This window comes from Gossypium hirsutum, chromosome A05 (assembly GCF_007990345.1).
Source record: "Gossypium hirsutum isolate 1008001.06 chromosome A05, Gossypium_hirsutum_v2.1, whole genome shotgun sequence".
In the NCBI taxonomy this organism is placed as follows: Eukaryota; Viridiplantae; Streptophyta; class Magnoliopsida; order Malvales; family Malvaceae; genus Gossypium; species Gossypium hirsutum.
Genome location: NC_053428.1, coordinates 841,339 through 866,341, shown reverse-complemented (window position 1 = coordinate 866,341; position 25,003 = coordinate 841,339). Strand labels below are relative to the sequence as shown.

Below are 25,003 nucleotides of genomic sequence, written 5' to 3'. Positions count from 1 at the left end.
CATTATTCACCTTATAATTGCATAGAGTTTGGAAACAAATTTATTTTATTTTTCACCATACAATTTCTTTTAAGTAAATTAAAATCGATACAAATTGGTCATAACATAACCTATTCATATTCTAATTTTTACTTTTTTAATATTATTTTTAAAAGGTTACAAATTTTTAATAAATAAATGTAATATATTTTAATTGATATATGAGATAAAAAGTTAATTATTATTTATAATAGAGGTCTTTCATACACAAAAATTATTGCATAATTAGGTACACAATCCAAACCATTTTAGAAGCCCAAGAAATAAATATCAGGATCTAACATAAAAAAAAATTAGAAAAAAGATTAATTTCACTGTTTAGCTGTCTTCAATAAAGAAGCCACTCTTATTGTCATTAAAAATGTATTTGGATTTCACATTGTTGCACATTTAATTGCTCAAGCTCTCGTCTCAAGCATTGAGAGGGAGAATTCACCTTTACCTGGCGTATGTTGTGGAGATGCCTAAGCTGCTTTGGAAGTGATTCTAGTTCATGGCAACGAGTGATGGTCAACTCTTCAAGGCTGCCCATGGCTCCATCACCCATCCTCCAAGTTTTAACAAGTATTTCTTCCATGAAGAGGAATCTGAGTTGAGGAAATGAGTTGGGTTTCATTTCCAGCTCGGGTCCCCTAATAGACCTTTTAAGCAGTTTCAACACCTGAAGGTGATCCAAATACTCCAACATTCTCATTACATCGTTAGCAACTAGGTCGGTTTTCACCAAGCTTACCTTAACGAGACTGGTTGGGAATGTCCTTGGTACTGGAAACACAGCACGGTTGATAATCTTTAGTTTCTGAAGACAACCCAACTTGTAGAGCCTTTCCAAGCATCTCTTTGTGTTTGTTGGAGCAAAGAGACAACAACAGACTGTTTTCAATCTTGCTTATATAGCAAGCCTCGAGCCTTGCTGAAGAAACAAACTCAGAAGCAAGAACAGAAACACATGCGAATGGAAAACAAAAGAAATTGAGAGAGAGTATTTTGAATGAAAAGAGCTGATATTTTCATTAACTGATCCTTAAGGCATAAAGCCATTACATATAATAGATAACAACAACAAAATGAACAAGTCTTTACCTAATGACATACCTAACACCACTAAATTTACATTGGAAATTGTTAATCAGCTTGCTTAAGTTTCTTTGCTGATTTTCCTGTCAATCAATCAACAAAAACACATCATAAGGTTTACCAACTTAGTTCAACATGAACTAGATTACAAAATAATAATTAAAAATACAATCAAAACATAACAAGCAGTTAGGCAACTTCAAGCTCCAGTTTCTGCACTTCATAGCTCGACTGCTTGCTGCCACTTCTCCTTGCATGGCCACCTTTGCATGTCTTGCATGGGAACTAAATTCAACACTCCTCCTTAGTTTCCATGCTAGTGACACCTAATTGCCTTCTTAATTTAACAAATTTAGACACATTGAGTGCCTTTGTAAAGATATCAGCAATTTGCTCTTCTGAATTGCAATGAACCAGCTCGATTTCATGAGCTTGCTCCATCTCCCTTATGACATGTAGCTTGATGTTGAAGTGCTTTGTTCTACCATGAAAGATAGGATTCTTTGCAATTGCAACAGCAGATTTGTTGTCACAGTAAATCTCTGTTGCCTTTCCTTGATTTTGATTTAAATCAGCTAGGATTTTTCTAAGCCATATGGCTTGATTTACAGCAGATGCAGCAGCAACATATTCAACTTCTGCTGTTGACTGTGCTACCAGACTTTACTTTTTAGAACTCCAGCAAAACATGCCTGAGCCAAGACTAAAGGCATATCCAGATGTGCTTCTCATGTCATCACAAGATCCAGCCCAGTCACTATCAACATAGCCTATCAGCTTCATGTTTTCAGCCCTTTTGAACAATACACCATGATCAATGGTGCCTTTGATGTATCTAAGCACTCTTTTAGCTGCTTGAAAGTGCTGATCATTGCAGCAATTCATGTATCTGGATAGCACACTAACAGCAAATATGATATCGGGTCTTGTTGCAGTCAAATACAACAGACTACCAATGAGACTTTTGTACATAGTCTCGCAAATTGGTTCACCACTCCCTTGCCTCGAAAGCTTCACTCCAACAGCCATTGGTGTGCTTGTTGGCTTGCAGTTCTTCATAGAGAACTTATCCAGGATCTTCATAGTAAAAGAACTCTGACTAAGAAAGATTCCCTTTGCTGTTTGCTTCACTTCCATTCCAAGGAAGTAGTTCATTCTGCCTAAATCAGACATTTCAAACATTTCCATCATTTTTCTTTTGAAATCTTCCAGCATTCTTCTATCTCCTCCAGTCACCAATAAATCATCAACATAGAGTGACAGGATAAGCTGAGTTTCAGCTTGGTTCTTCTTCACATACAGTGTTGGTTCACTGAGACTTCTCTCGAATTCCAAACTGAGCAAGTAAGAATCAATTCGAGTATACCAGGCTCGAGGAGCCTGTTTCAGGCCATACAAAGCCTTTTTCAGTCTGTACACCTTGTGTTCTTTGCCAGTGACCACAAATCCTTGAGGCTGTTCGATATAGATCTCTTCTTCCAGGAAACCATTTAGAAATGCAGACTTAACATCAAGCTGATGAATGGTCCACTGATGTTGAGCAGCCAAGGCAACTATCATTCTAACTGTGTCAAGCCTGGCTACTGGTGCAAATGTCTCCAGATAGTCCAGACCATACCTTTGGCTAAAACCTTTGACAACAAGCCTGGCTTTTAGCTTGTTCAGACTGCCATCTGCATTCTGTTTTGCTCGATAGACCCATTTTACTCCAATGGTCTTCTTTCCAGTAGGTTTATCAACTAACTCCCATATCTGGTTCTTCTCAATCATGTTGATTTCATCGACCATAGCTAGTTTCCAGCCTTCATCTGCCTCAGCTTCTTCAAAACTGCTAGGTTCTGCTATTGCAACCTGTGCCCTTTCATAAATATCATCTAGGGTCCTTGTGCCTCTCACAGGCACATCATCAACATCCATTTCAGGTCCTAGCTGCTCAAGTTCAGCTTGATTTGGCACCAGGTCTTCTGAAGCAGCTTCTGGTTTATTCTTTTCCCAATTCCAGCAAGCTTTCTCATCGAAGATGACATCTCTGCTCACTTGAACTATGTTTGTCAAAGGATCCAGCACCCTGTAGCCCTTCTTAACTGAGCTATAGCCTACTAGAACACCTGGTTGAGCCCTTTCAGAGAGCTTGTCTCTCTTTGCTGCTGGTATTTGTGCATAACACAGGCAACCAAACACCTTCAGATGTGCCAAGGAAGGCTTGAAACCGGACCAAGCCTCGAAAGGTGTTTTGGATGTAAGAGCTTTGGTAGGAAGCCTATTTTGAAGGTAGACAGCAGTGTTTACTGCCTCAGCCCACATGGTCTTGGGCAGTTTCTTCTCAAACAGCAGATACCTGGCCATATCCATCAAGCTTCTGTTCTTTCTTTCTGATACCCCATTCTGCTGAGGTGTGTAGACATTTGTAAGCTGGTGTTTGATACCAGCATCATTGCAAATGGCTTGAAACTGAGTTGAAGTGTACTCAGTGCCATTGTCTGATATTATCGATTTCAGCTTGCAACCTGTTTCTGTCTCTACAGCAGTTTTAAACTTCACAAACACTTGAGCTACCTCAGACTTGTGTTTTAAGAAGAAAATCCAGCAAAACCTTGTAAAATCATCAATGAAGAGGATGAAATACCTATTTTTGCTGAGTGATTCAGTCCTCATCGGGCCACATACATCAGAGTGCACCAGCTGAAGTTTTTCAGTAGCTCTCCAAGCTGAATTTATAGGAAATGGCAGTCTTGCCTGTTTCCCCATCTGGCAAACTTCACACACATCATCATACTCCATTGAGCTAGTAAAATTCTCTGCCAAGCCTTCTTTGGCCATTCGAGCCAATGATCTGAAGTTGGCATGCCCAAGCCTTTGATGCCAAAGCTTGGAATCATCAACAGAGGCTGTATATGCAGACTTTGAGTCATTTGGCCAGTGTACCTCAAAGCATTTGTTAGTCATTGTGACTGTCATAAGGCTTGATCCACTTGGATCAGCAATGTGGCACTGTTTGTTCTTGAACACAACAGAATAGCCTTTCTCGAGCAATTGAGCTATGCTGAGAAGGTTTCTGTCGATTTCTGACACTAACAGCACATTTGGAATGATCTTGTTGCCTGTGGGGGTACATATCAGCACCTCTCCTCTTCCTTCAGCCCTTATGAACTGACCATTTCCAACCTTGACCTTGGTTTTGCAACTTCTATCCAAGGTTTTAAATAAGGAGGCATCTGGTGACATGTGGTTAGTGCAGCCACTGTCCAATAACCAGCCTTTTGAGCATTTCTTCTCAGCAGCTAAGCAAGAAACAGCAAAGACCTGCTCTTCTTGATCACTGCTGTCCTCAGCTACTCGAGCTTCAACCTTTGGTTGTTGAAATTGACTCTGCCTTGACTTGGTTCTATTTTTGCAAACCCTTTCAACATGGCCTTTCTTCTTGCAGTGTTGGCATACTGCATCTGGTCTGAACCAGCATCTGTCTTCTGGATGACCTGGCCTCTTGCAATGTCTGCAGGGCTGGTCATTTCTCATTGCAGTATCAGGCTTAGGCCTGCTTTTCCAAGGCTTTTTACCTCTTGGAGCATTGATGCTCGAGGCTTCTCTGGCATTGGCATTGAATGCACCTTCCTGGTGGTCTTCAGCTCTGCTAGCTCTCTTTTGTTCCTGAGCATAGAAAGTGTTGATTAGCTCAGTCAAAGAGATGGTAGCAAGGTCTCTTGAGTCCTCAAGAGAGGATATCTTGGCCTCATATCTCTCAGGCAATGTGGAGAGAACTTTCTCTACTATCCTTACCTCATCAAAGTGCTCACCAAGGAGCCTTATACTGTTAACCACTGCCATGATTCTATCTGCATACTGCTTCACTGTTTCTTCTTCCTTCATCTTCAGGTTCTCAAAATCCCTTCTCAAATTCAATAGCTACTGTTGCCTTGTTCTCTCAGTGCCTTGAAACTCCTCCTTAAGCTTATCCCATGCCTGTTTTGGAGTCTCACAGGCCATAATTCTGGTGAAGATGACATCTGACACACAATTCTGAATGCAGGACATGGCTTTGTGCCTTTTGGTCCTCTCATCAGCATGTTGCCTAATCTGAGCTACTGTGGGATTGGCCCTCAGTGGTGCTGGCTCAGCATCTGTGTTGACAACTTCCCACAGATCAAAGGCCTGTAGGTAAGTCTTCATCTTGACCAGCCATATGTGGAAGCCCTCTCCATTGAAGACTGGCGGGGCTGCTGGTGAAAAACTTGAGGAAGACATTCAGCTTTCTTAGTTTGATAAAACAGGTCCACTAAGAATGAAGCTCTAGATACCAATTGTTGGAGCAAAGAGACAACAACAGACTGTTTTCAATCTTGCTTATATAGCAAGCCTCGAGCCTTGCTGAAGAAACAAACTCAGAAGCAAGAACAGAAACACATGCGAATGGAAAACAAAAGAAATTGAGAGAGAGTATTTTGAATAAAAAGAACTGATATTTTTATTAACTGATCCTTAAGGCATAAAGCCATTACATATAATAGATAACAACAACAAAATGACAAGTCTTTACCTAATGACATACCTAACACCACTAAATTTACATTGGAAATTGTTAATCAGCTTGCTTAAGTTTCTTTGCTGATTTTCCTGTCAATCAATCAACAAAAACACATCATAAGGTTTACCAACTTAGTTCAACATGAACTAGATTACAAAATAATAATTAAAAATACAATCAAAACATAACAAGCAGTTAGGCAACTTCAAGCTCCAGTTTCTGCACTTCATAGCTCGACTGCTTGCTGCCACTTCTCCTTGCATGGCCACCTTTGCATGTCTTGCATGGGAACTAAATTCAACAGTGTTCTCCATTTCTTGGCTATTTAATGACAACTTAATCAAGCTTGGAAACCTGGAATGAAAGATGAGAGCTGCCGTGTTTTCATCAGGAGTTAGTGTTGAAAGAGTTTGGAGATGCCATAAACATTTTCGAGATTGATCAGTACGTTTAGGCAACATTGTGTAAGGAGGCAACAAAAGATGCCTTAAGTTTTGCATTCCCCAAATCCCACTAGGCAAGTACGGAGACATGACACAAGTGTTTTTAATATCAAGTGTCTGTAGATTAGGGAGACTAAACAAGGTACGAGGAAGATGGTTCAAGGAAGGATGATTGAGCTTCAAATACTTCAAAAGACGTGAACGCTTTATATTTTCATCAACCTTGGAAACACGCGTAGACCCTACATCCAACACGGTCAGACATGGGGAACGATTGAAATCCAATTTAGATCCTTTCGAATCATGGCTATCCTTGTCGTGAAAACAAAGCAAAGTGCATATGTTGGGTAAATAATCCTGATTATTAGACAAAATGCACCTCAACTCGTGATGGATGGAAAGCCTCCATGGCGTGTTATTGCTTGAATGTGATACGAACTTGGTGTGAACTTGAAGAAACCCGATGCGTTCACTTTTTAAAACGCAGAACATCCTCCAAATTTCATGGATTCGAAATTTTCTGATACCACCGTCTGATCTTTTTCTAACAACCTCTATCAAGCTTAGACTAAATAGGTCTTCCAAGTATCTCCATGCAATTTCCTCTTCTTTTGATCCACCTTCATCCTTTACGAGTTCCTCTGCTACCCAAAGGTTGATGACTTGCCTTGCAAGGATTTCAGAGCCACTAGGGTAAGCACCCAAATAAAGCAGGCACTTCCTAAGGTGTTCTGGTATAGTAGTGTGATAGGTCAAATCTAATATCCCAAAACATGATGGACTGTCTTTTTGATTAAGGTACCAACTGACGTTGCTAATTATATCTACCCACTGCCCATATCTTTTATCTCTGTCTAGTAAAGAAGCCAAAGAGACAATAGCAAGTGGGAGCCCAACACACTTGGTGGCAATTTGCTTCCCGAGGTGCTCTAATTCTGGATAGCACCTTCCATCTTTGAAAACCAGCTTTTTCAAGAGAGTCCACCTCGACGTCTCGTCCATAGGAACCATATTATGAACGTCATCACGTGATGAACTTGCTAGTGAAGCCACCCTTGTCGAACGAGTAGTCAACAACAATCTACTTCCATGATTTTCGTTAGGGAATACCTTTTCCTTTCTTAAAGTCTCCCATAGTTGAGTTTCCTCTACACCATCGATGACAACGAGATATTTCTTGCCTCGCAAGAAATTCCTTAGCTTCTGAGCCAACCTCACATCATCTAGTTTCAACGTCTCCTCCCCAATTGGCATCAGGTCCTTAAGGATGTCAAATAACAGGTCCCTAATGCTATATATACTCGGCACAAAGGCCCATGCAGGATGTTCAAACTGCTTGCTCATAATCCGATAAATCTTTTTGGCTAGAGTCGTCTTGTCGGATCCAGTCGTCCCAACAATTGAAACAACCTCACTTGTCAATGCCTTAGTCAGCAACATACTGGTCACTTGTTGAAACGCAACCTCGAACCCCTCCACGTTTTCTTCCTCAACCTCCCTCCTTTGCTTCTCCAACCACTCTGAATTGCGCTTGGGCTTGGCTACTTGGCTTTCATGGCAATACTTGTTTTTGTAGCTATTAATTTCTTCAATTTTCTTCTTCATCTTCTCAACTCTTTTCCGATATCACGAAGCTCTAAAACATGAGGAACAGCATTAAGCCACCTGTTGGGCCATGTCCTTTGGTTTTGGACATGTTTTGCAGTTTTATATGTGTTGAAGATGCCCTTTGTCTCGGGAACTAAACTCCGGATTTGGGTCAGCCACTCTTGCACCGTGTTATCTTCCATGAAGATGCGATCATATGATTCGTATTGCTTGAGGCTCTTCTCAATAAATTGCAGCTCACTATGAAGTGATTGGACTTGTTCAGGGGCTCCCTTAATCAACTGAACTTGTTTTTTTAGGTATGGGATCACAAAATGTAAAAGCTCGGTTACAGGAGGAATGGATTCCATCCTCGCTTTTAGTCAATAACAATTTTGCCTTTGCTATTTCGGAAACTGGACCTTACCCTTGCAGTGCATTTATAAAAGGTTAAGATTAGGTTAAAACATGACATTAGTCCCTATACTCTTTGTAAATTTAGAATTTAGTCCCTATACTTTTATTTCTAGGAATTTAGTCCCTCTATTTCTCAAATTTCAAAGTTCAAGTTCATTTGTTAAAATTATTTTGTTAAATTTATGTTTATTACAATGTTATTTTTTTAGTTATATATGGCTATCAAAGTGAATATTTTTTTTAATTTCAAAATGTCATATCAACAACGTACAAAACCTAAATTTAAAAAATAGAGAAATTAAATTTCTAATAATAAAAATACAAGAACTAAATTTCAAATTTAAAAAAAAAAGTAAAAGAACTGAGGGCATATTTTACCCTTAACATTAATAGTCAAGTAATTAAATCTATTCATATCAAATGAAGCTTCTACGAAAGGATAATTAACATTTTATATATTACTGTTAGTGGAAGTGTGAATGCATAATCTTAATTCTAGTAGAATTAATTTATTTTATTTATAAAAGTATGAATGCTCAAAAGAAATTTGAGGAAAGATGGAAATGGAAATTCATTTCATATTTTTAAAACTTACATCAGTGCTGTTATCATCTAACTAAAAAGTCAATTTATCTGGACAAAAATTTGCAATTTAATAAACTTATTGAAGTGAAGTCAATAATTCATACAATCATGCATGACATGAGATGCCGATGATCAGCCCCTCATTAATTGAATTATTAAACAATATTAAGATAGCATCAATTGACATGCCTTTTTAAAAATCGAAGATGATGTTGAAGGTGGTTGTACTAAATTATAAAAATTGGTTACTCATTTAAAGTGGACTTTCTCATCTTAGTTAGTTGAGTTATCCTTGTTCAAATTTCTCAACCAGTAATATATTGATGGCTTATAAAAATTAAAAATTAAAACCAGACTTTCGGAACCTGCTGCTGCCGGCATCACATTGTACTTCAAACTGTGTTCCTTTTCAAGGGTGTTGTGTGACACGTCCATCCACCCCTTTCCTTTGATTCTCAATTTCCATTTATGACTACTTCTATATTTCCATTCATAATTGTTTTTACATTTGTGATTGAGATTTTACACAATTAAATGATTGATATTAACTCTATATTGTTTAGGCTTAAATCTTTTTTCTCTTCGATTATCACTAATATTTTTTTAATAGTTAATTACTTATAAATCATATTAATGATATATTGACACACATAATTTAAAATTGATGTTTTCATTGTACACGTAAAAATTATTGTATAATTTAATCAACTTGAAAATTAAGTTCAACACTGTATAAAATTTATTCACTTAACTGATAATCGAAACAAATATAAATTAAATAGACAATCCAAACCACTCTTTGATATCTTCGATAATATATATAAAGATATAACATACAAAATAAAAAGTAAAATTAGAAAAAAGGATTAATTTGACTCATTAGCTGCCTTCAATAAAGAAGCCACTCTTCTTGTCATCAAAAATGTATTTGGACTTCACATCGTTGCACACTTGGTTGTTCAAGCTCTCGTCTCAAGCATTGAGAGGGAGAATTCACCTTTACCTGGCGTATGTTATGGAGTTGCCAAAGCTGCTTTGGAAGTGATTCTAGTTCATGGCAACGAGTAATGGTCAAGTCTTCAAGGCTGCCCATGGCTTCATCACCCATCCTCCATGTTTTAACAAGTATTTCTTCCATGAAAAGGAATCTGAGTTGAGGAAATGAGTTGGGTGTCATTTCCAGCTTGGGTCCCCTAATGGACTTTTTTAGCAGTTTCAAGACCTGAAGGTGATCCAAACACTCCAGCATTTTCATTACATCATCAGCAACTAGGTCGGTTTTCACCAAGCTTACCTTAACAAGACTTGCTGGGAATGATGTCCTTGCTGTTGGAAACTTAGTTGGATTGATAATCTTTAGTTTTTGAAGACAATCCAACTTGTAGAGCCATTCCAAACATCTCTTTGTCTGCTCCATGTTTTGACTATTTAAAGTCAACTTAATCAAGCTCGGAAACTTAGAACCAAAGATGAGTGCTGCAGTGTTCTCATTAGGAGTTATTGTTGAAAGAGTTTGTAGATGCCATAAACGAGTTTGATGATCAGGACATTTAGGCAACGTGGTATGTGGAGGTAACAAAAGATGCCTTAAGTTCTGCATTTTCCAAATCCCACTAGGCAAGCATGGAAGTATAACACAAGTGTTTTTAATATCAAGTGTCATTAAATTTGGGAGACTGAACAAGAAGCGAGGAAGACTGCTCAAATTAGGATTATTCAACTTCAAATACTTCAAAAGAGATAAACTTTTTCCGCCTCCATGAACCTTGGAAACACGTGTAGATCCTAAATCCAACACTTTAAGTCTCGAGAAATGTTTGCATTGTAAAGTCAATCTATTTGAATCAAGGCTATCCTCGTTGTGAAAACAAAGCAAAGAACATAAATGGGGTAAATAATCTCGATTAGACAAAATGTACCTCAAATCATAATGAATGGAAAGCCTCCATGACCATGGTCCGTTAATAAATGGATGTGACCCGAACTTGGTGTGAACTTGAAGAAACCCAATGCTTTCACTTTTGAAAACACAGAACATCCTCCAAATTTCATGGATTTGAAATGTTCTTACACTACCGTCTGATCTTTTTCTAATAACCTCAATCAAGCTTAAACTAATTAGTTCTTCCAAGTATCTCCTTCCAATTTCCTCAGCTTTTGACCTCCTTGTGTCTTCTACAAGTCCTTCTGCTACCCAAAGGTTGATGATTTGCCTTGCGTGGATTTCAAAGCCACTAGGGAAAACACCCAAATAAAGCAGACACTTCTTAAGGTGTTCTGGTATTGTAGTATCATAGGTTAAATCTAATATCCCAAAACTTGGTGGACTGTCTTGTGGATTAAGGTACCAAGTGACGTTGCTAATGATCTGCAACCAGTTACCGTATGCTTTATTTCTGGCTAGTAAACTAGACAAAGAGACAATAGCAAGTGGGAGGCCAGCACACTTGGTAGCAATCTGTTTCCCGAGCTTAACCAGTCCTTGAGGGCATTTTTCATCTTTGAACACCAGCTTTTCCAAAAGTTCCCACTTTGCTTCATCATCAAGAGGTTGAATATTATGAATACGACTGCTCGATGAGCTTGCCAGTGAAGCCACATTCTTTGAGCGAGTAGTTAGTAAAAGTCTGCTTCCATGTTTTTCATTAGGGAATACGTTGTTCTTTTCTAAGGTCTCCCATAGTTGAGTTTCTTCTACACCGTCCATGACAATGAGATATCTCTTGCCTTGTAAAAAGTTCCTCAGCTTCTCACCCAACTTCACATCGTCTAGCTTCGATGTTTCCTCTTCGATTGGTATCAGTTCCGAAAGGATGGCTAACAACAAGTCCTTCATTTTATATCTGCTAGGCACAAACACCCACGCATGATGTTGAAACTGGTTGCCAATACTCCCATAAATCCTTTTAGCTAAAGTCGTCTTGCCGGAGCCAGTCGTCCCAACAATTGAAACAACATCACGCTTTAACGCTTTAGTCAGCAACATATTGGTCATTTGCTCAACCGCAACGCCGAACCCCACCACGTTTTCCTCCTCAACTTCCCTCCTTTGCTTCTCCAACCACTCTGAATTGCGCTTCGGCTTGGCTACTACTTGGCCGTCAACGCAGTACTTCTTTCTGTAACCATCAATTTCCTCGATTTTCTTCTTGATCATATCAACTTTTAAAGCGATCTTACGAAGCTTTGTGCCGTGAGGCCAAGCGTAAAGCAACCTTGCCACCGGGTTCCTTTGGTTTTGGGTATGTTTTTCAGTTTTAAATGTGTCGATGGTGTCCTTTGCTTCGAGAGCTAAACCATAGATTTGGGTCAGCCACTCGTTCACCTTATTATCCTTCATGAATGCGCCATCATACTCGTTGAGGCTCTTCTCAATAAATTGCAGCTCATCCTGAAGTGATTGCACCCGTTCAGGAGCTCCACGAATCAACTGAACTTGTTTTGCTGCAAGTGGGATCCCCGCCCGTAAAAGCTCGGTTATTATAGATATAATGGCTTCCATCCTCCCTAACTTTTTAGTCACTCAGAAAACTAATTTGCCTTGTTATTTCAGAAACTGGACTGCTTGCATTTATAAGAATTTATGACCTACCTTGTCATCGACTCTACAGTAATAAAAATAGAGTCAACCCAAGTAATAAAAATATGTCATTATTCCTTTGTCTCTTTATTTTTTAAAAATTAAAATTAAAATTAAATTATTAACACTTAAAATTATTTTATTAAATTCAGATTTATTATAACATTCTTGTAGTTATATAGTTATTAGATGAATATATATATTTTTTAATTTTTAAATATGACATCAACAATTTAAAAAAAATTAAATTTAAATTTTGAAATAAAAAAATAAAAAAATTAATTTTTTTTTAAAAAAAGTACAAGACTAAATTCAAAATGTGTGCCATATTTTATCCTGAACAGCTAGCATATGCTGTACTCTAATAATAACAATATAGTCAATTCATATCAATGAAGCTTATAGCAATGGATACTTAACATTTATATAATTTATGATCTATTATTAATTATAGTTCAACTGATTTTTTTATTTATGAAAGTATGAATGAAAAAGAACTCGAGGATAGATGGAAATAGAATTTCATTTTATGATTTTAAATTGGAATTTTAGCTTACATCAGTGATGTTATCATCCAAACAATAAGTCAATTTACATTTATTATTATATATTTTTAAATTAAATTAAGCAATCATGCTTGACATGAGGTTGATATCTTAATGCTGATGACCAGCAACCATGCCATCTGGGTTTAATTGCTTTGTTAGAGAAATTTGGTTATGGTGATATTTGTACACATTTACATTTGGTTTTTTTAATTTAAAATCAAACTCATTGAATCAGTAAAATTAATAAAAAAATTAATAAAATGAAAATTAAATGGTACAGATTAAATCCAAATTAATAGGCTTATCCAATATATCATTTCTTAAAGTTATAACAGTTTATCAACATTAACAATATCAATGATAGTGATTTGCTTTCAACAAAGTAATTATAGTTAGACGTGAACTGCTTTATTAGCATCCCTACATATCTAATAGACAGATAAGGATTGAGAATCAGAGATGAAGTGTTGATAATTCAATTATAACCATCTAGATTTAGAACCATTCTAAAATTTACCATAATCGCTAATTGTGAGTTTCAATAATAATATCATGTATATGCAAAAGACTGTAACTACGAAAAAAATCTCGTGAGTAGACATGACCTCCACCGCAGAAAGATAGACTTTGCTCTTTATAAAACTCGAGATGCACCGCACAAATTCACCAACCTCTTATGCACAATCGCGACCCACCCCAAAAACCCACTGTCAACAGGGAGAGCCCCATCAAAATTACATTTAAACTTATTTGTAAGAACTCATCCACGTAATACACTAGTTGATGGGCAGTCATGATTTTTTGCTTCTAAATAGCCATATTTGTACAGAACCAAATGCTCTATAGCATGCCCAAAAACCGCCTCTCGAGAAATAAAAAAACTTAATCGTACCACATCAATTAAAAACCTTTAATTACATGGCATGATTTGATTTACTAACAAGGTTTACTGATTTTTTTTAAAATTCACTAAAAATAATGCATTTAATAGAAAATATTAAATTACTAATTAAATAATTCTTCTATCAACACCTTTAGTTTTAAACAAACCGATTTATTAAAATACAATTTTAGGACTTTCCACTAATTGAAAATGATAAATGATGTTCACATCAGTTATGATGATAGTGATTTCATTAAGTTGTTTACATGAAGTTGACTTTTTTGTTATGATGTTCACATGGCTATCCTTTTTTTTTTAATCAAATTCGCTTTCGAAATTCTTCATTTAAAATAGATGTTTTGGTTGTACAGGTTTTTTATATTTTTGAATTATTTTTTTAATAATGTAGTTTATAATATTTGAAAACAACAATTTTTTTAAATATAAACGTAACAGTACTTGTTTATTAAAAAAAATTAAATACAATTTTACTTTCTTTTTTTAAATAAAGTGACGATCTCAGATAATTTATGTCATTATACGAACCAAAGCAACATATTAAATAAATTCTCAACATACAGAATCTTAATCTTGGTTTAGATAGATTAAAGTACAAGAATGGCAGTAGAAAAAAAAAATGAATGAAGTAAAGAAAGACAAGTGAAAATGTTCCCAAATGAAGCCTTCACCGTGCATGTAACATAAATATGGATAAATTACATTCAAGATCACTAAATTAATAGTAAATTTATGTTTTAGTCACTTAACTTTAAAATGTTACAAAATGATCACTGAACTATTTGAATACTTTGGCTGGTTATCAGTTTGGCTATGAGAGGTGAATGGGATGCTATTCTTAATATTAGAAATCAACTTTTAAACAGCTTTAAATGAGGATTGATATTGACGTTGCATGTAAGTTGGGAGCAGTCGAATCTGATTCCTTCAAGCGTGGTGGAACAAATCTTTGGAACCTGCTGTAAGTAACAAGTGGGCATCACCATTGACGTTGCATTCCTTTTAAGTGTGTTGTATGACAGGTCCCTCCATCTGCTCCTTTCCTTTGATTCTCCATTGATAATTGGGCATCTTATTCATTGGTGGAAAATAGATATGCTGACTGATATTTCCTGACAGATGAGGACGAGGATGAAAATAAAATAAAAATAATGGGAGTGAAATGGGAACTTTGGGCCCAAATCAGTTTTCAGCCTATACAGTTTCAGACAGCCTCATTTGAAACCGAAACTAAAGCTTCAAATTTGGGCTTTATAAAAGGAAAAACCACTCAATCATACCAGATTGGGCTTTAAATTTTGTGATCTTTCAATAAAAAAGGAATATGTTTATATATTCATGCAAATACTAGCAGTTTTTTGTGTTTTTTTTCTTAGTATTTGGTACATTAATCAGTTACAAAATTTTCATGTGCTTCATTTTTATATTTACTAATTACTACATTTGTCATCATATCAATTTTAAACTAATGTAACACATTTTCCCATTTTGGCTCTTATTCTTAAATACTTTTTAAAAGGTTTATTTGACATAATCTAAACCAGTAAAGTAAAATTTGACCAGCGAAACCATAATAGATAGGATAAAATACAAGTTTCAAACCATGTACCAAGCAATTAAAAGAGATTTAACATACATAAAATAAACCCCAAAAAAGAAAAGAAAAGAAAAAGGTTAGTTGCTATTCTTTTCATTTTATGAGGGAAAAAACTTCACCATTCGACTGTCTTCAATAAAGAGACCACTCTTGTTGTCATCAGAAATGTATATGGACTTTACGTTGCTCCGCTCTTAATTGCTCAAGCTCTCGTTTCAAGCAATGTGAGGGAGAATTCACCTTTATCTGGTGCATGTCATGGAGTTGCCAAAGCTGCTATGGAAGCGATTTTAGTTCATGGCAACGACTGAGGGTCAACTCTTCAAGGCTGCCCACGGCTCCATCTCCCATCCTCCAAGTTTGGATAAAAATTTCTTTCATTAAGAGAATCTCAATTGAGGAAATGAGTTGTCTGTCATTTCCAGCTTGGTTCCCCTAATGGATCTTGTTGCAGTTTCAGCACCTGGAGATGACCCAATTTCTCCAATGTTCTCATTACATCATCAGCAACTAGGTCGGTTCTCTCTAAGGTTATCTTAACCAGTCTTGTTGGGAATGTCCCCGCCATGGGAAACACAGCACAGTTGATAACCTTTTGTTTCTGAAGACACTCCAGCTTGTAGAGGCATTACAAGCATTTCTTTGTCTTCCCCATGTCCAAGCTATTTAAGGTCAACTTAATCAAATTCAGAAACCTGTAATGAATTATGAGAGCTGCAGTTTCTCTATTAGGAGTTATTGCTGAAAGAGTTTGGAGATGTGGCTAACATGTGTCACCATTATCAGAACATTTAGGCAGCGTAGTTTGGTGAGGCACCGAAAGATGCCTCAGCTTTTGCATTTCCCAAATCCCACATTGCAAGCATTTTACACAAGTATTTTTGATATCAAGTGTCTGTTGATCAGATGGGTTGCATAAAGAAGAAGGAAGACGCTTTAAGGAAGGATGATTTATTCTCAAATACTTCAACACAAGTGAACCTTTTATGCTTCCACCAAGCTTAGTAACTTACGTAGATCCTAGATCCGGCACACTAATATTTGGGAGATGATCGAATTTTAACGTAAATTCTTCTGAATCAAGGCTACCGTTATTGTGGAAACATAGCAACGAGTGTAGGTGGGATAAATAATTCGGATCAGACAAAATGTATCTCAGCTCGTGGATTTTTATCCTACCTTCATTTGAACATCAAGGAACCTTGTGCGTTCGCTTTTCGTAATGCCAGAAGTTGCGCCAAAGTTTATGGATTTGGAATGTTTTAACACCCTGTCTGATCTTTTTCTGGTTACCTCGATCAAGCATAGATCAATCAGTTCATCCAAGTATCTCTCCGCAAATTGCTCGGCACTTGCTACATTGTTTCCCTTTGCAAGTACCTTTGCTACCCAAAGGTTGATGATTTATCTTGCAGGGATTTCACAATCACTAGGGTAAGCACCCAAATAGAGAAAGCATTCCTTAAGGTGATGGATATGCTATCATTCTTCAAAGCTAATATACCTAAACATGGTTAACCATTTGTTTGGTTAAGTTACCGACTGGGGTTGGTAAGTATATCTAACCAGCCAAAGAGACAATGGCAAGTGGGAGCTCATCACACTTGGCTGCAATTTGTGTTCCGAGCCTCACCAGATGTTCCTGGCAGCTTCCGTCTTCGAAAACTAACTTCTCGAGGAGTTCCGACCTCTCCTTTCCACCCAGGGATTGGAGATGATGAGTTCGAATAGGTGATGAGCTTGCTAGTAAAGCCATACAATTTGAGCAAGTAGTCAACAATACTCTGCTTCCATCCTAGTGGTCGTGGAAAACCTTATTCTTTTCAAAATCCTGTCACGGTTGAGCTTTCTCCACACCATCTATGACGACCAGATATCTCTTGCCTAGTTCCAACTTCCTCAGCTTCTCGGCAAACTTCACATTATCTAGCTTCAATGTCTCCTCCCTAACAGACATTAGATTCTCAAGGAGACCCAATAACAGCTCCCTCATTCTATATTTGCTAGGCACAAAAGTCCATGCCCGATTCTCGAACTTTTGCTCACTGGTCTCATAAATCACTTTAGCAAAAGTGGTCTTGCCTACACCAGCCATCCCTACAATTGAAATAACGTCACCACTTGGCCTTTTGTTAAGTAACATCTCACTCACTCGTTTCGTTGCACCGCCAAATCCCACCCCGATTTCCACTTCCTCCACCTTCCTTCTATGCCTCTCTAACTAATCTGCCGTGTTTAAGTTGCTCTCTAATGCTTGGCGCTCAATGCAATACTTGTTTTTGTAGACATCGATTTCTTCCATCCTCTTCTTGATCGATTTTACTTTTGTGGCTACCTTCCTAGGCATTGCGGCATGAGGCAAACCAGAATACATCTTGGCTGCCCAGTTCCTCCACTTGTGGAGACCATATTTAGTGTTAAGCATTGGCCTGCAATGCAACATATGGCCAGCAAGTCAGCAAGCAGGCCAGCAGTGCAGCAGAACCGAATGCAGCAACTAGCTTAGGACCATTTTGTTCTTTTTTGTTTCAATGTAACCAACTTCAGTTTGTTTATAATTTGTAATCTAAGTTAGTAGAATTTTTGATGTAATGGATGTAATGGTTGATATATCAGCTAGCTTTAGTTTGAAATTTAACTTGTATTAGTTGATTATTAGTGGGAGTAGGTAAATCATTAGGTAATAGTCATTTGACTTGCAAACTTTGTATTTAGTTTTCATTATCAATGAATGAAGTATGTTGCTGATATTTTTTTTATCCATGTTTTCTGTTCTCAAGTTCTCTTCTTTTGCTCTTGGTTTTCATTTTAGTTCTTAAGCAATTTATTGTCATTTATGTGTTGCTGCTGATTTTATTCCAACAAATGGTATCAAGAGCCTAAGTCTTTGAGGGCCTTCTCTTGGTTGTTGCTATTTGTTTGTGAAATCGAGCTTAAGAAAGTAGGAAACCGAAGCTGTTGAACTTGTTATAGCAAGATGAGCTTCACACCACCTCCACCTCCTGTGTTTACTGGTGAGAACTACCACATTTGGGTGGTAAAAATGAAGACTTACCTTCAGGCACACGACTTGTGGAGTGTAGTGGAGAATGATGCCGAGCCACCTCCACTGAGAGCCAATCCTACTGTTGCTCAGATGAGACTGCATGCTGAGGAGTTTGCCAAGAAGCCTAAAGCCATGGCCTGCTTGCAGAATGGAGTGTCTGATGTTATCTTCACTCGCATTATGGCATGTGACTCACCTAAGCAAGCTTGGGACAGGTTGAAGGAGGAATTCATGGGGTCTGAGAAGACTAGACAGCAACAGCTGATTAATCTAAGGAGAGATTTTGAGAATCTCAAGATGAAAGAAGTTGAGACCATTAAGCAGTATGCAGATAGAATAATGGCCACAGTGAATAGTATAAGATTGCTTGGTGTAGACTTTGTTGAAAGTAGGGTGGTTGAGAAGGTGATCACCACACTTCCTGAGAGATTCGAGTCTAAGATATCCTCATTGGAGGACTCGAGAGATCTCACAACCATTTCTCTATCAGAATTGGTGAACTCACTCTATGCTTTGGAGCAGAGAAGGGCTAATAGGCAGGAAGAAAACTTTGAGGGAGCCTTTCAAGCAAGGGCCAAATAAAGCTCTAGTGCAAGTCAAAAAGGCAAGAAGCCTTGGCTTGACAAGAAGGACAAAATCAGAAAGGATTCAAGCAAGAAGACCTACCCACCATGCACTCACTAGAAAAGAACCACACACTCAGAAAGAAACTGTTGGAGAAGACCAGATGTTCAATACTGGAAATACAAGCAATATGGTCATGTTGAGAAAATCTGTAGAGCAAAGGCAAAGTACCAGTACAGCAACAAGATCAGGCACATCCTGCTGAGGATCAACAAGCTCAGGAGGAGCATGTTATCAGTGTATCTTCCCTTGCAACTACAAGCAAAGCCAAATGTAGTTGGCTTGTAGAAAGTGGCTGCTCACATCACATGGCTGCTGATGTGAACCTGTTTAAGGAGCTTGACAGGAGTTTTAGCTCAAGGATCAGAATTGGCAATGGTAGCTTAATTGAAGCTAAGGGCAGGGGTGATGTGTTGATCAGCTCAAGTTCAGGTAACAAGTTGATTACTGATGTGTTGTATGTGCCCGATATAGACCAAAACCTGCTGAGTGTTGGTCAGCTGGTTGAAAAAGGCTATTCTTTGTTCTTTAGAAGTGGTTCCTGTGTTATTGAAGATTCACTTGGTCAGGAAGTTGTCACAGTACCTATGGCAGACAAGTGTTTCATGTTGGACGTTAGTCAGCTTGAAAGGAGGGCATATTTGAGCCAAAGTGACAGTGCTGGCCTATGGCACAAGAGGCTAGGTCATGCAAATTTCAGGTCACTTGATTTGCTGTATAAGCTTGGTTTGGCAGAGGATATGACCAAGGTTGAGTCACTTGAAGGTGTTTGTGATGTTTGTCAACTTGGCAAGCAAGCCAGGCTTCCTTTCCCAGTTGGTCAAGCATGAAGAGCTCGAGAGAAGCTTGAACTGGTGCATTCTGACATTTGTGGCCCAATGAAGACCTCTTCACTAAATGGGAGTAAGTACTTTGTACTTTTCATTGATGATCTAACCAGATTTTGTTGGATTTTCTTCTTGAAACAGAAGTCTGATGTGTTTGAAGCTTTTGGAAAGTTCAAAGCCATGGTTGAAAACCAAATCGGTTGTAGGATCAAGACATTGAGAACAGACAATGGGGCTGAGTATCTATCTGATAGATTCAAGAGGCTATGTGAGCAGGCTGGGATCCATCATCAGCTAACTACAGTGTACACTCCTCAGCAAAATGGAGTGTGTGAGAGGAAGAATAGGACCGTAATGGATATGGCTAGGTGCTTGCTGTTCCAAAGCAAGCTTCCAAACTCATTTTGGGCAGAGGCTGTCAATAGCTCGGTGTACCTGTTCAATAGGCTTCCAACACATGCTGTCAAGGATAAGACACCTTTTGAAGCATGGTATGGACTCAAACCATCAGTCTCTCATTTAAAAGTTTTTGGATGTGTGTGCTATGTCTTTGTACCTGTAGAAAGAAGGACCAAGCTCGAAAAAAGGTCTGTTCCATGTAGGCTACAGCAGTGATAAGAAAGGCTATAGAGTCTATGATCCTTCAACAAGGAAGATTTTGGTAAGTAGAGACATTAGATTTGATGAAAAGAAGATTTGGAACTAGGATGGTTCAAATGCAAGTCACTTTGAAGAGGATTCAGCTGAAGACAACTTGGAGCTAGTTGAAAGTGAGCCTAGTAATGGCAATCTTGATGACCTTCCTGTGAGAGGTACTAGGTCCATTGCTGATGTTTATCAGAGATGCAATGTAGCCATTGTGGAGCCTTCGAGCTATGAAGAAGCAGCTAGGGATATGAATTAGAAGAAAGCTATGGAAGCAGAAATGGACATGATTCAAAAGAATCAGACTTGGGACTTGGTTGTGAGACCAGAACAGAAGGTTATTGGAGTTAGATGGGTCTTTAGAGCAAAGTTCAATGCTGATGGTTCATTGAACAAACACAAGGCAAGATTGGTGGTTAAGGGTATAGCCAGCAGTATGGAGTTGATTTTGAGGAGACTTTTGCCACAGTTGCAAGATTGGACACTATTAAGCTGCTGTTTGCTTTGGCTGCACAGAAGAAATGGCAGATACATCAACTTGATGTTAAGTCAGCCTTCTTAAATGGTTTTCTCAAGGAGGAGATTTACATAGAGCAACCCGATGGCTTCCAAGTCCAAGGACAAGAAGACAAGGTCTATAGGTTGAAGAAGGCTCTGTATGGGTTGAAACAAGCACCTAGAGCATGGTATGACAGGGTAGATGCTTACCTGTCTAAGCTCGGGTTTGAGAAAAGCCTAAGTGAGCCAACCCTCTATGTGAAGAGATCAAAGGATGAGACATTGCTAATTGTCTCGATTTATGTTGATGACTTGCTAGTGACTGGAAGCAAGTATGTTCTAGTTAATGAGTTTAAAGCACAGATGCAAGAGGTATTTGATATGACTGATTTAGGGGTCATGACCTACTTCCTTGGTATGGAAGTGAACCAGACTGATCGAGGGATATTCATTAGCCAACATGCATTTTCCTTGAAGATACTTGACAAGTTTAGCATGCAAAATTGCAAACCTGTAAGCACACCAATGGCTCAAGGAGAGAAGCTGTAATACCCCATACCCATACCTGAGACCGGGATAGGATACGAGGCATTACCGAAATTTTCAGAATAATTTCAATTAATTTATATTATTTAGTATTCATTTTCATGTTTCATGTAACATCCTTTTCATATATTCAATTCAAAATATCATTTAAAATACGATACAATACTTAAATTTTCATATTTACATGCTCATTCAGGGTATCCGAACCTACCTGACTAAATTGTAGAAATACCAAAATTTAGGGGCATATTGGTAATTTACCATTTTCCCAAATTTCACCCAATCTTAAATTGATAATTTCATTTAATTTATTAATTTAGATAATAAAACAATTTATTCCCTTCAATTTAGTCATTTTTGACATTTTTACAAAATTACCCCCTAAAGTTTTACTTTTATTCAATTTAGTCCATGAGCTTAAAACATGCAAATTAGCCATGCTAACTGAATATTCATATATATTTTTTTCTCCTCCTCCTCTCCATTCCACATCCTTAATGTATATAACATTCTTGTAAGTACGATTTCACAATTTACTTATTAAGGCTCACATCAATCTGTTCATACGAGTCATAGTCACTCAATTATTTATAATTCGAGCTACAAAGCTCAAAATTAAGATCTGTAAATTTTTCCTAAAACTAGACTCACATATCATTCCACCATAAAATTTTAAGAATTTTTTGTTTAGCCAATCAGTATAGTTTATTCATTTAAGTTTCCCCTGTTTCACTATCTAACAGTTCTGACCTCTCTTCACTAAAAATTAATTATATCACAGTACAAAACTCGGATAATGTTACCATTGATTTATATTAAAAATAGACTCATTAAGGATTCTAAGAATATATATTTTAGACTCTAATTAATTTTCTCCAATTTTTGGTGATTTTCCAAAGTCAAAACAGGGAACCCGAATTCATTCTAACATTGTCTCACAAAATTCATTATATCTCATAATTTACAAATCCATTGCTTACACCGCTTCTTCTATGAAAACCTAGACTCAATAAGCTTTAATTTCATATTTTATTCATCTTCTAATTCGATTTATAAAATTTATGGTGATTTTTCAAAGTTAGTCTACTTCTGCTGTCCAATATTGTTTTAGTTCAAGATGTTTACTACCATTTTTCCTCTAAATTTCAAAGGTCATACAATTCAGTCCTTGCTCAATTAGCCCATCTATTAAGCTAATTTTTCTCAATTAACATTTTATTCCATCATTCTAAACTATTCAGAATTTTAACACTAAACCTTAATTCACAACTTTTTCACAATTAGGTCTTAAAATCAATATCTATTGAAATTATTTGATAAAATCATCAAACAACAAAATCAAAGCTTCAAATTCATTTTATTTCATCATAAACAGCTAACACTTATCAATGATAGCTTTTAATTTTGTTCATAAAATCAAAAACTAATGAATTAAACACTTGGACCTAATTGTAAAAGTCACAAAAACATAAAAATCTCAAAGAAAAGGGTAATAATTGAACTCACATATGTCAAAGTATGAAAAACCAGCAGCTTTCAGACCTCCCATGGCGTTTTTGCTGAATAAAAATGATGATATCTCTAGATTTTTCAAATTTGTCTTATTTTATATGTTTAATTTACAAAATTTCCCATTTTGCCCTTGTTTCTCCTTGTCTTTTTTGGTGATTTTCTTGCCCAACCGTCCATCCCATACAATTTGGGTCCAATTGCCTTTTAAATCCCTCCTTTTTAATCACTTAAACTATTTAATCACAATTTAACAAATTTCGCACTATTTTCAATTTAGTCCTTTTTAATTAATTGACTAACCAAACGTTAAAATTTTCTAACGAAACTTTAATACTAACTTAATAACACTCCATAAATATTTATAAAAATATTTATGGCTCGGTTTATAAATCCAAGGTCTCGATACCTCGTTTTCAACCAAATTTACCTGATTAATTCTTTTAAAATCGCAAAATTCACTAATTAAAAACAATTCTTTTAAGTTCGCGCTTGGCCTATAATTATTATTTGTTAAAATTTCTAAACTTACTCGTCGGATTTAGTGATCTCGAATCACTGTTTCCGACACCACTAAAAAATTTGGCTGTTACAACTCTCCCTCCCTTTAGGGATTTTCGTCCCCGAAAATCTTACCAGAAAAAGTTGCTTTCAACTCTAATGAAAAACTTCCACAAAATTTCTCAGAATCACAACTGAATTAATCTCAAACATCTCTTCCCAATAACCTTTAGACTGTAGCATACAGTGTCGGAGCATATCATCAAAATCTCACTTATTCCCTCATAATTACAACTTTGGTAAGGGGGTGGGGTCGTAAAGCCTCTAACTTAACTCTCATAACTACACACATATGACTTGACATTCATACATAACATCATCGTTTTCACATAATTCACTTCAAGAAAATTTATACACTTATATAGTCTATCAATATTTTCTGCCATCTACAATTTCAAGCAATGAATTCACTTAGTTTAGCTCAATATCAACAATTAATCAATTTCAATCTTTTAAGTCCATTTATCACTTACCTTTCTTAATCAATTTAAGGAACCATTTCGGAATTGAGTACTTGGTTTTCATCATGCCATAGTAAAACTATGGTCTTGCACATAGTCACATATCACACACCGTAGCCATAGCCCAGCCATGGTATTACACGAATCACATATCACACTGATGCCATATCCCAGATATGGTCTTATACGGAAGCACATAATCACATATCTCTGATGCCATAGCCCAGCTATGGTCTTACACAGATCACATATCACATTGATGCCATGGTCCAACCATGGTCTTTTCCGTCAATTCGTCTTAGCCACTGAACGAAAGTACTTAAATCCGTTGTTCCACTTAATTTGTACTTTTATTCAAATATCATTTTACAACTATCACAGTTTAATGACATTCATATGCAATAATATACTATATCATTCATGAAATTTTCATATCACAACATTAAATTTAACCATATGAACTTACTAATCATACTTATTCAACCAAGTGTACATAAACACACACTTATTCAGTTTTGAATAAAATTTACTTAATCAAACATGTTGGGCACATAACATCGTAGACATGCCAAACAGACACGGATAGTCTTATCATAATAGACATAGTCATCATAAACCAAAGAATATACTTTAAGGATAAATCATGATCGATAATTTACGAAATAAGAGTGATAGGAAAATCGAGATAAAGAACTCCAAAATACGATACCATACCAGAAATCCGAGAACATAACTCATACGAAAATAATAATAAATATCCAAATGATTTCTCAGAGAAAACCGGAAGAGACAGAAGAATAGTCTCATGTAAGTTTCACCATCGACTTCTTTTTCCAAACATAATAGAATTGAATCCCATATGGAGTGATAGGGATTTAACACTTAATAATAATAAATAATTTGAATTATAATAATATAATCGTATGTTGAGCATGTTTGTACTCAGTGGTATTACCATAATTCAGATTATAAATACTATAATAAATAATA

At 36.8% G+C, this 25,003-nt stretch overlaps 2 protein-coding genes across 2 annotated transcripts; both read right to left on the bottom strand.

The window, feature by feature from the left end:
• Positions 1–394: 394 nt before the first annotated feature.
• Positions 395–8,039, bottom strand: LOC107961344 (late blight resistance protein R1-A-like). Its single transcript, XM_041112705.1, is given in 4 exon segments — positions 395–877; positions 4,876–4,878; positions 5,941–7,700; positions 7,703–8,039. Coding segments are annotated over 4 exon segments (2,583 nt in total).
• A 1,498-nt stretch (positions 8,040–9,537) lies between these two features.
• LOC107958692 (disease resistance protein RPP13) lies at positions 9,538–12,206 on the bottom strand. Its single transcript, XM_016894527.2, has one exon. It carries the CDS (start codon positions 12,170–12,172, stop codon positions 9,587–9,589), a length of 2,586 nt encoding a protein of 861 aa, XP_016750016.1. The 5' UTR covers positions 12,173–12,206; the 3' UTR covers positions 9,538–9,586.
• Between the last annotated feature and the right edge of the window lie 12,797 nt (positions 12,207–25,003).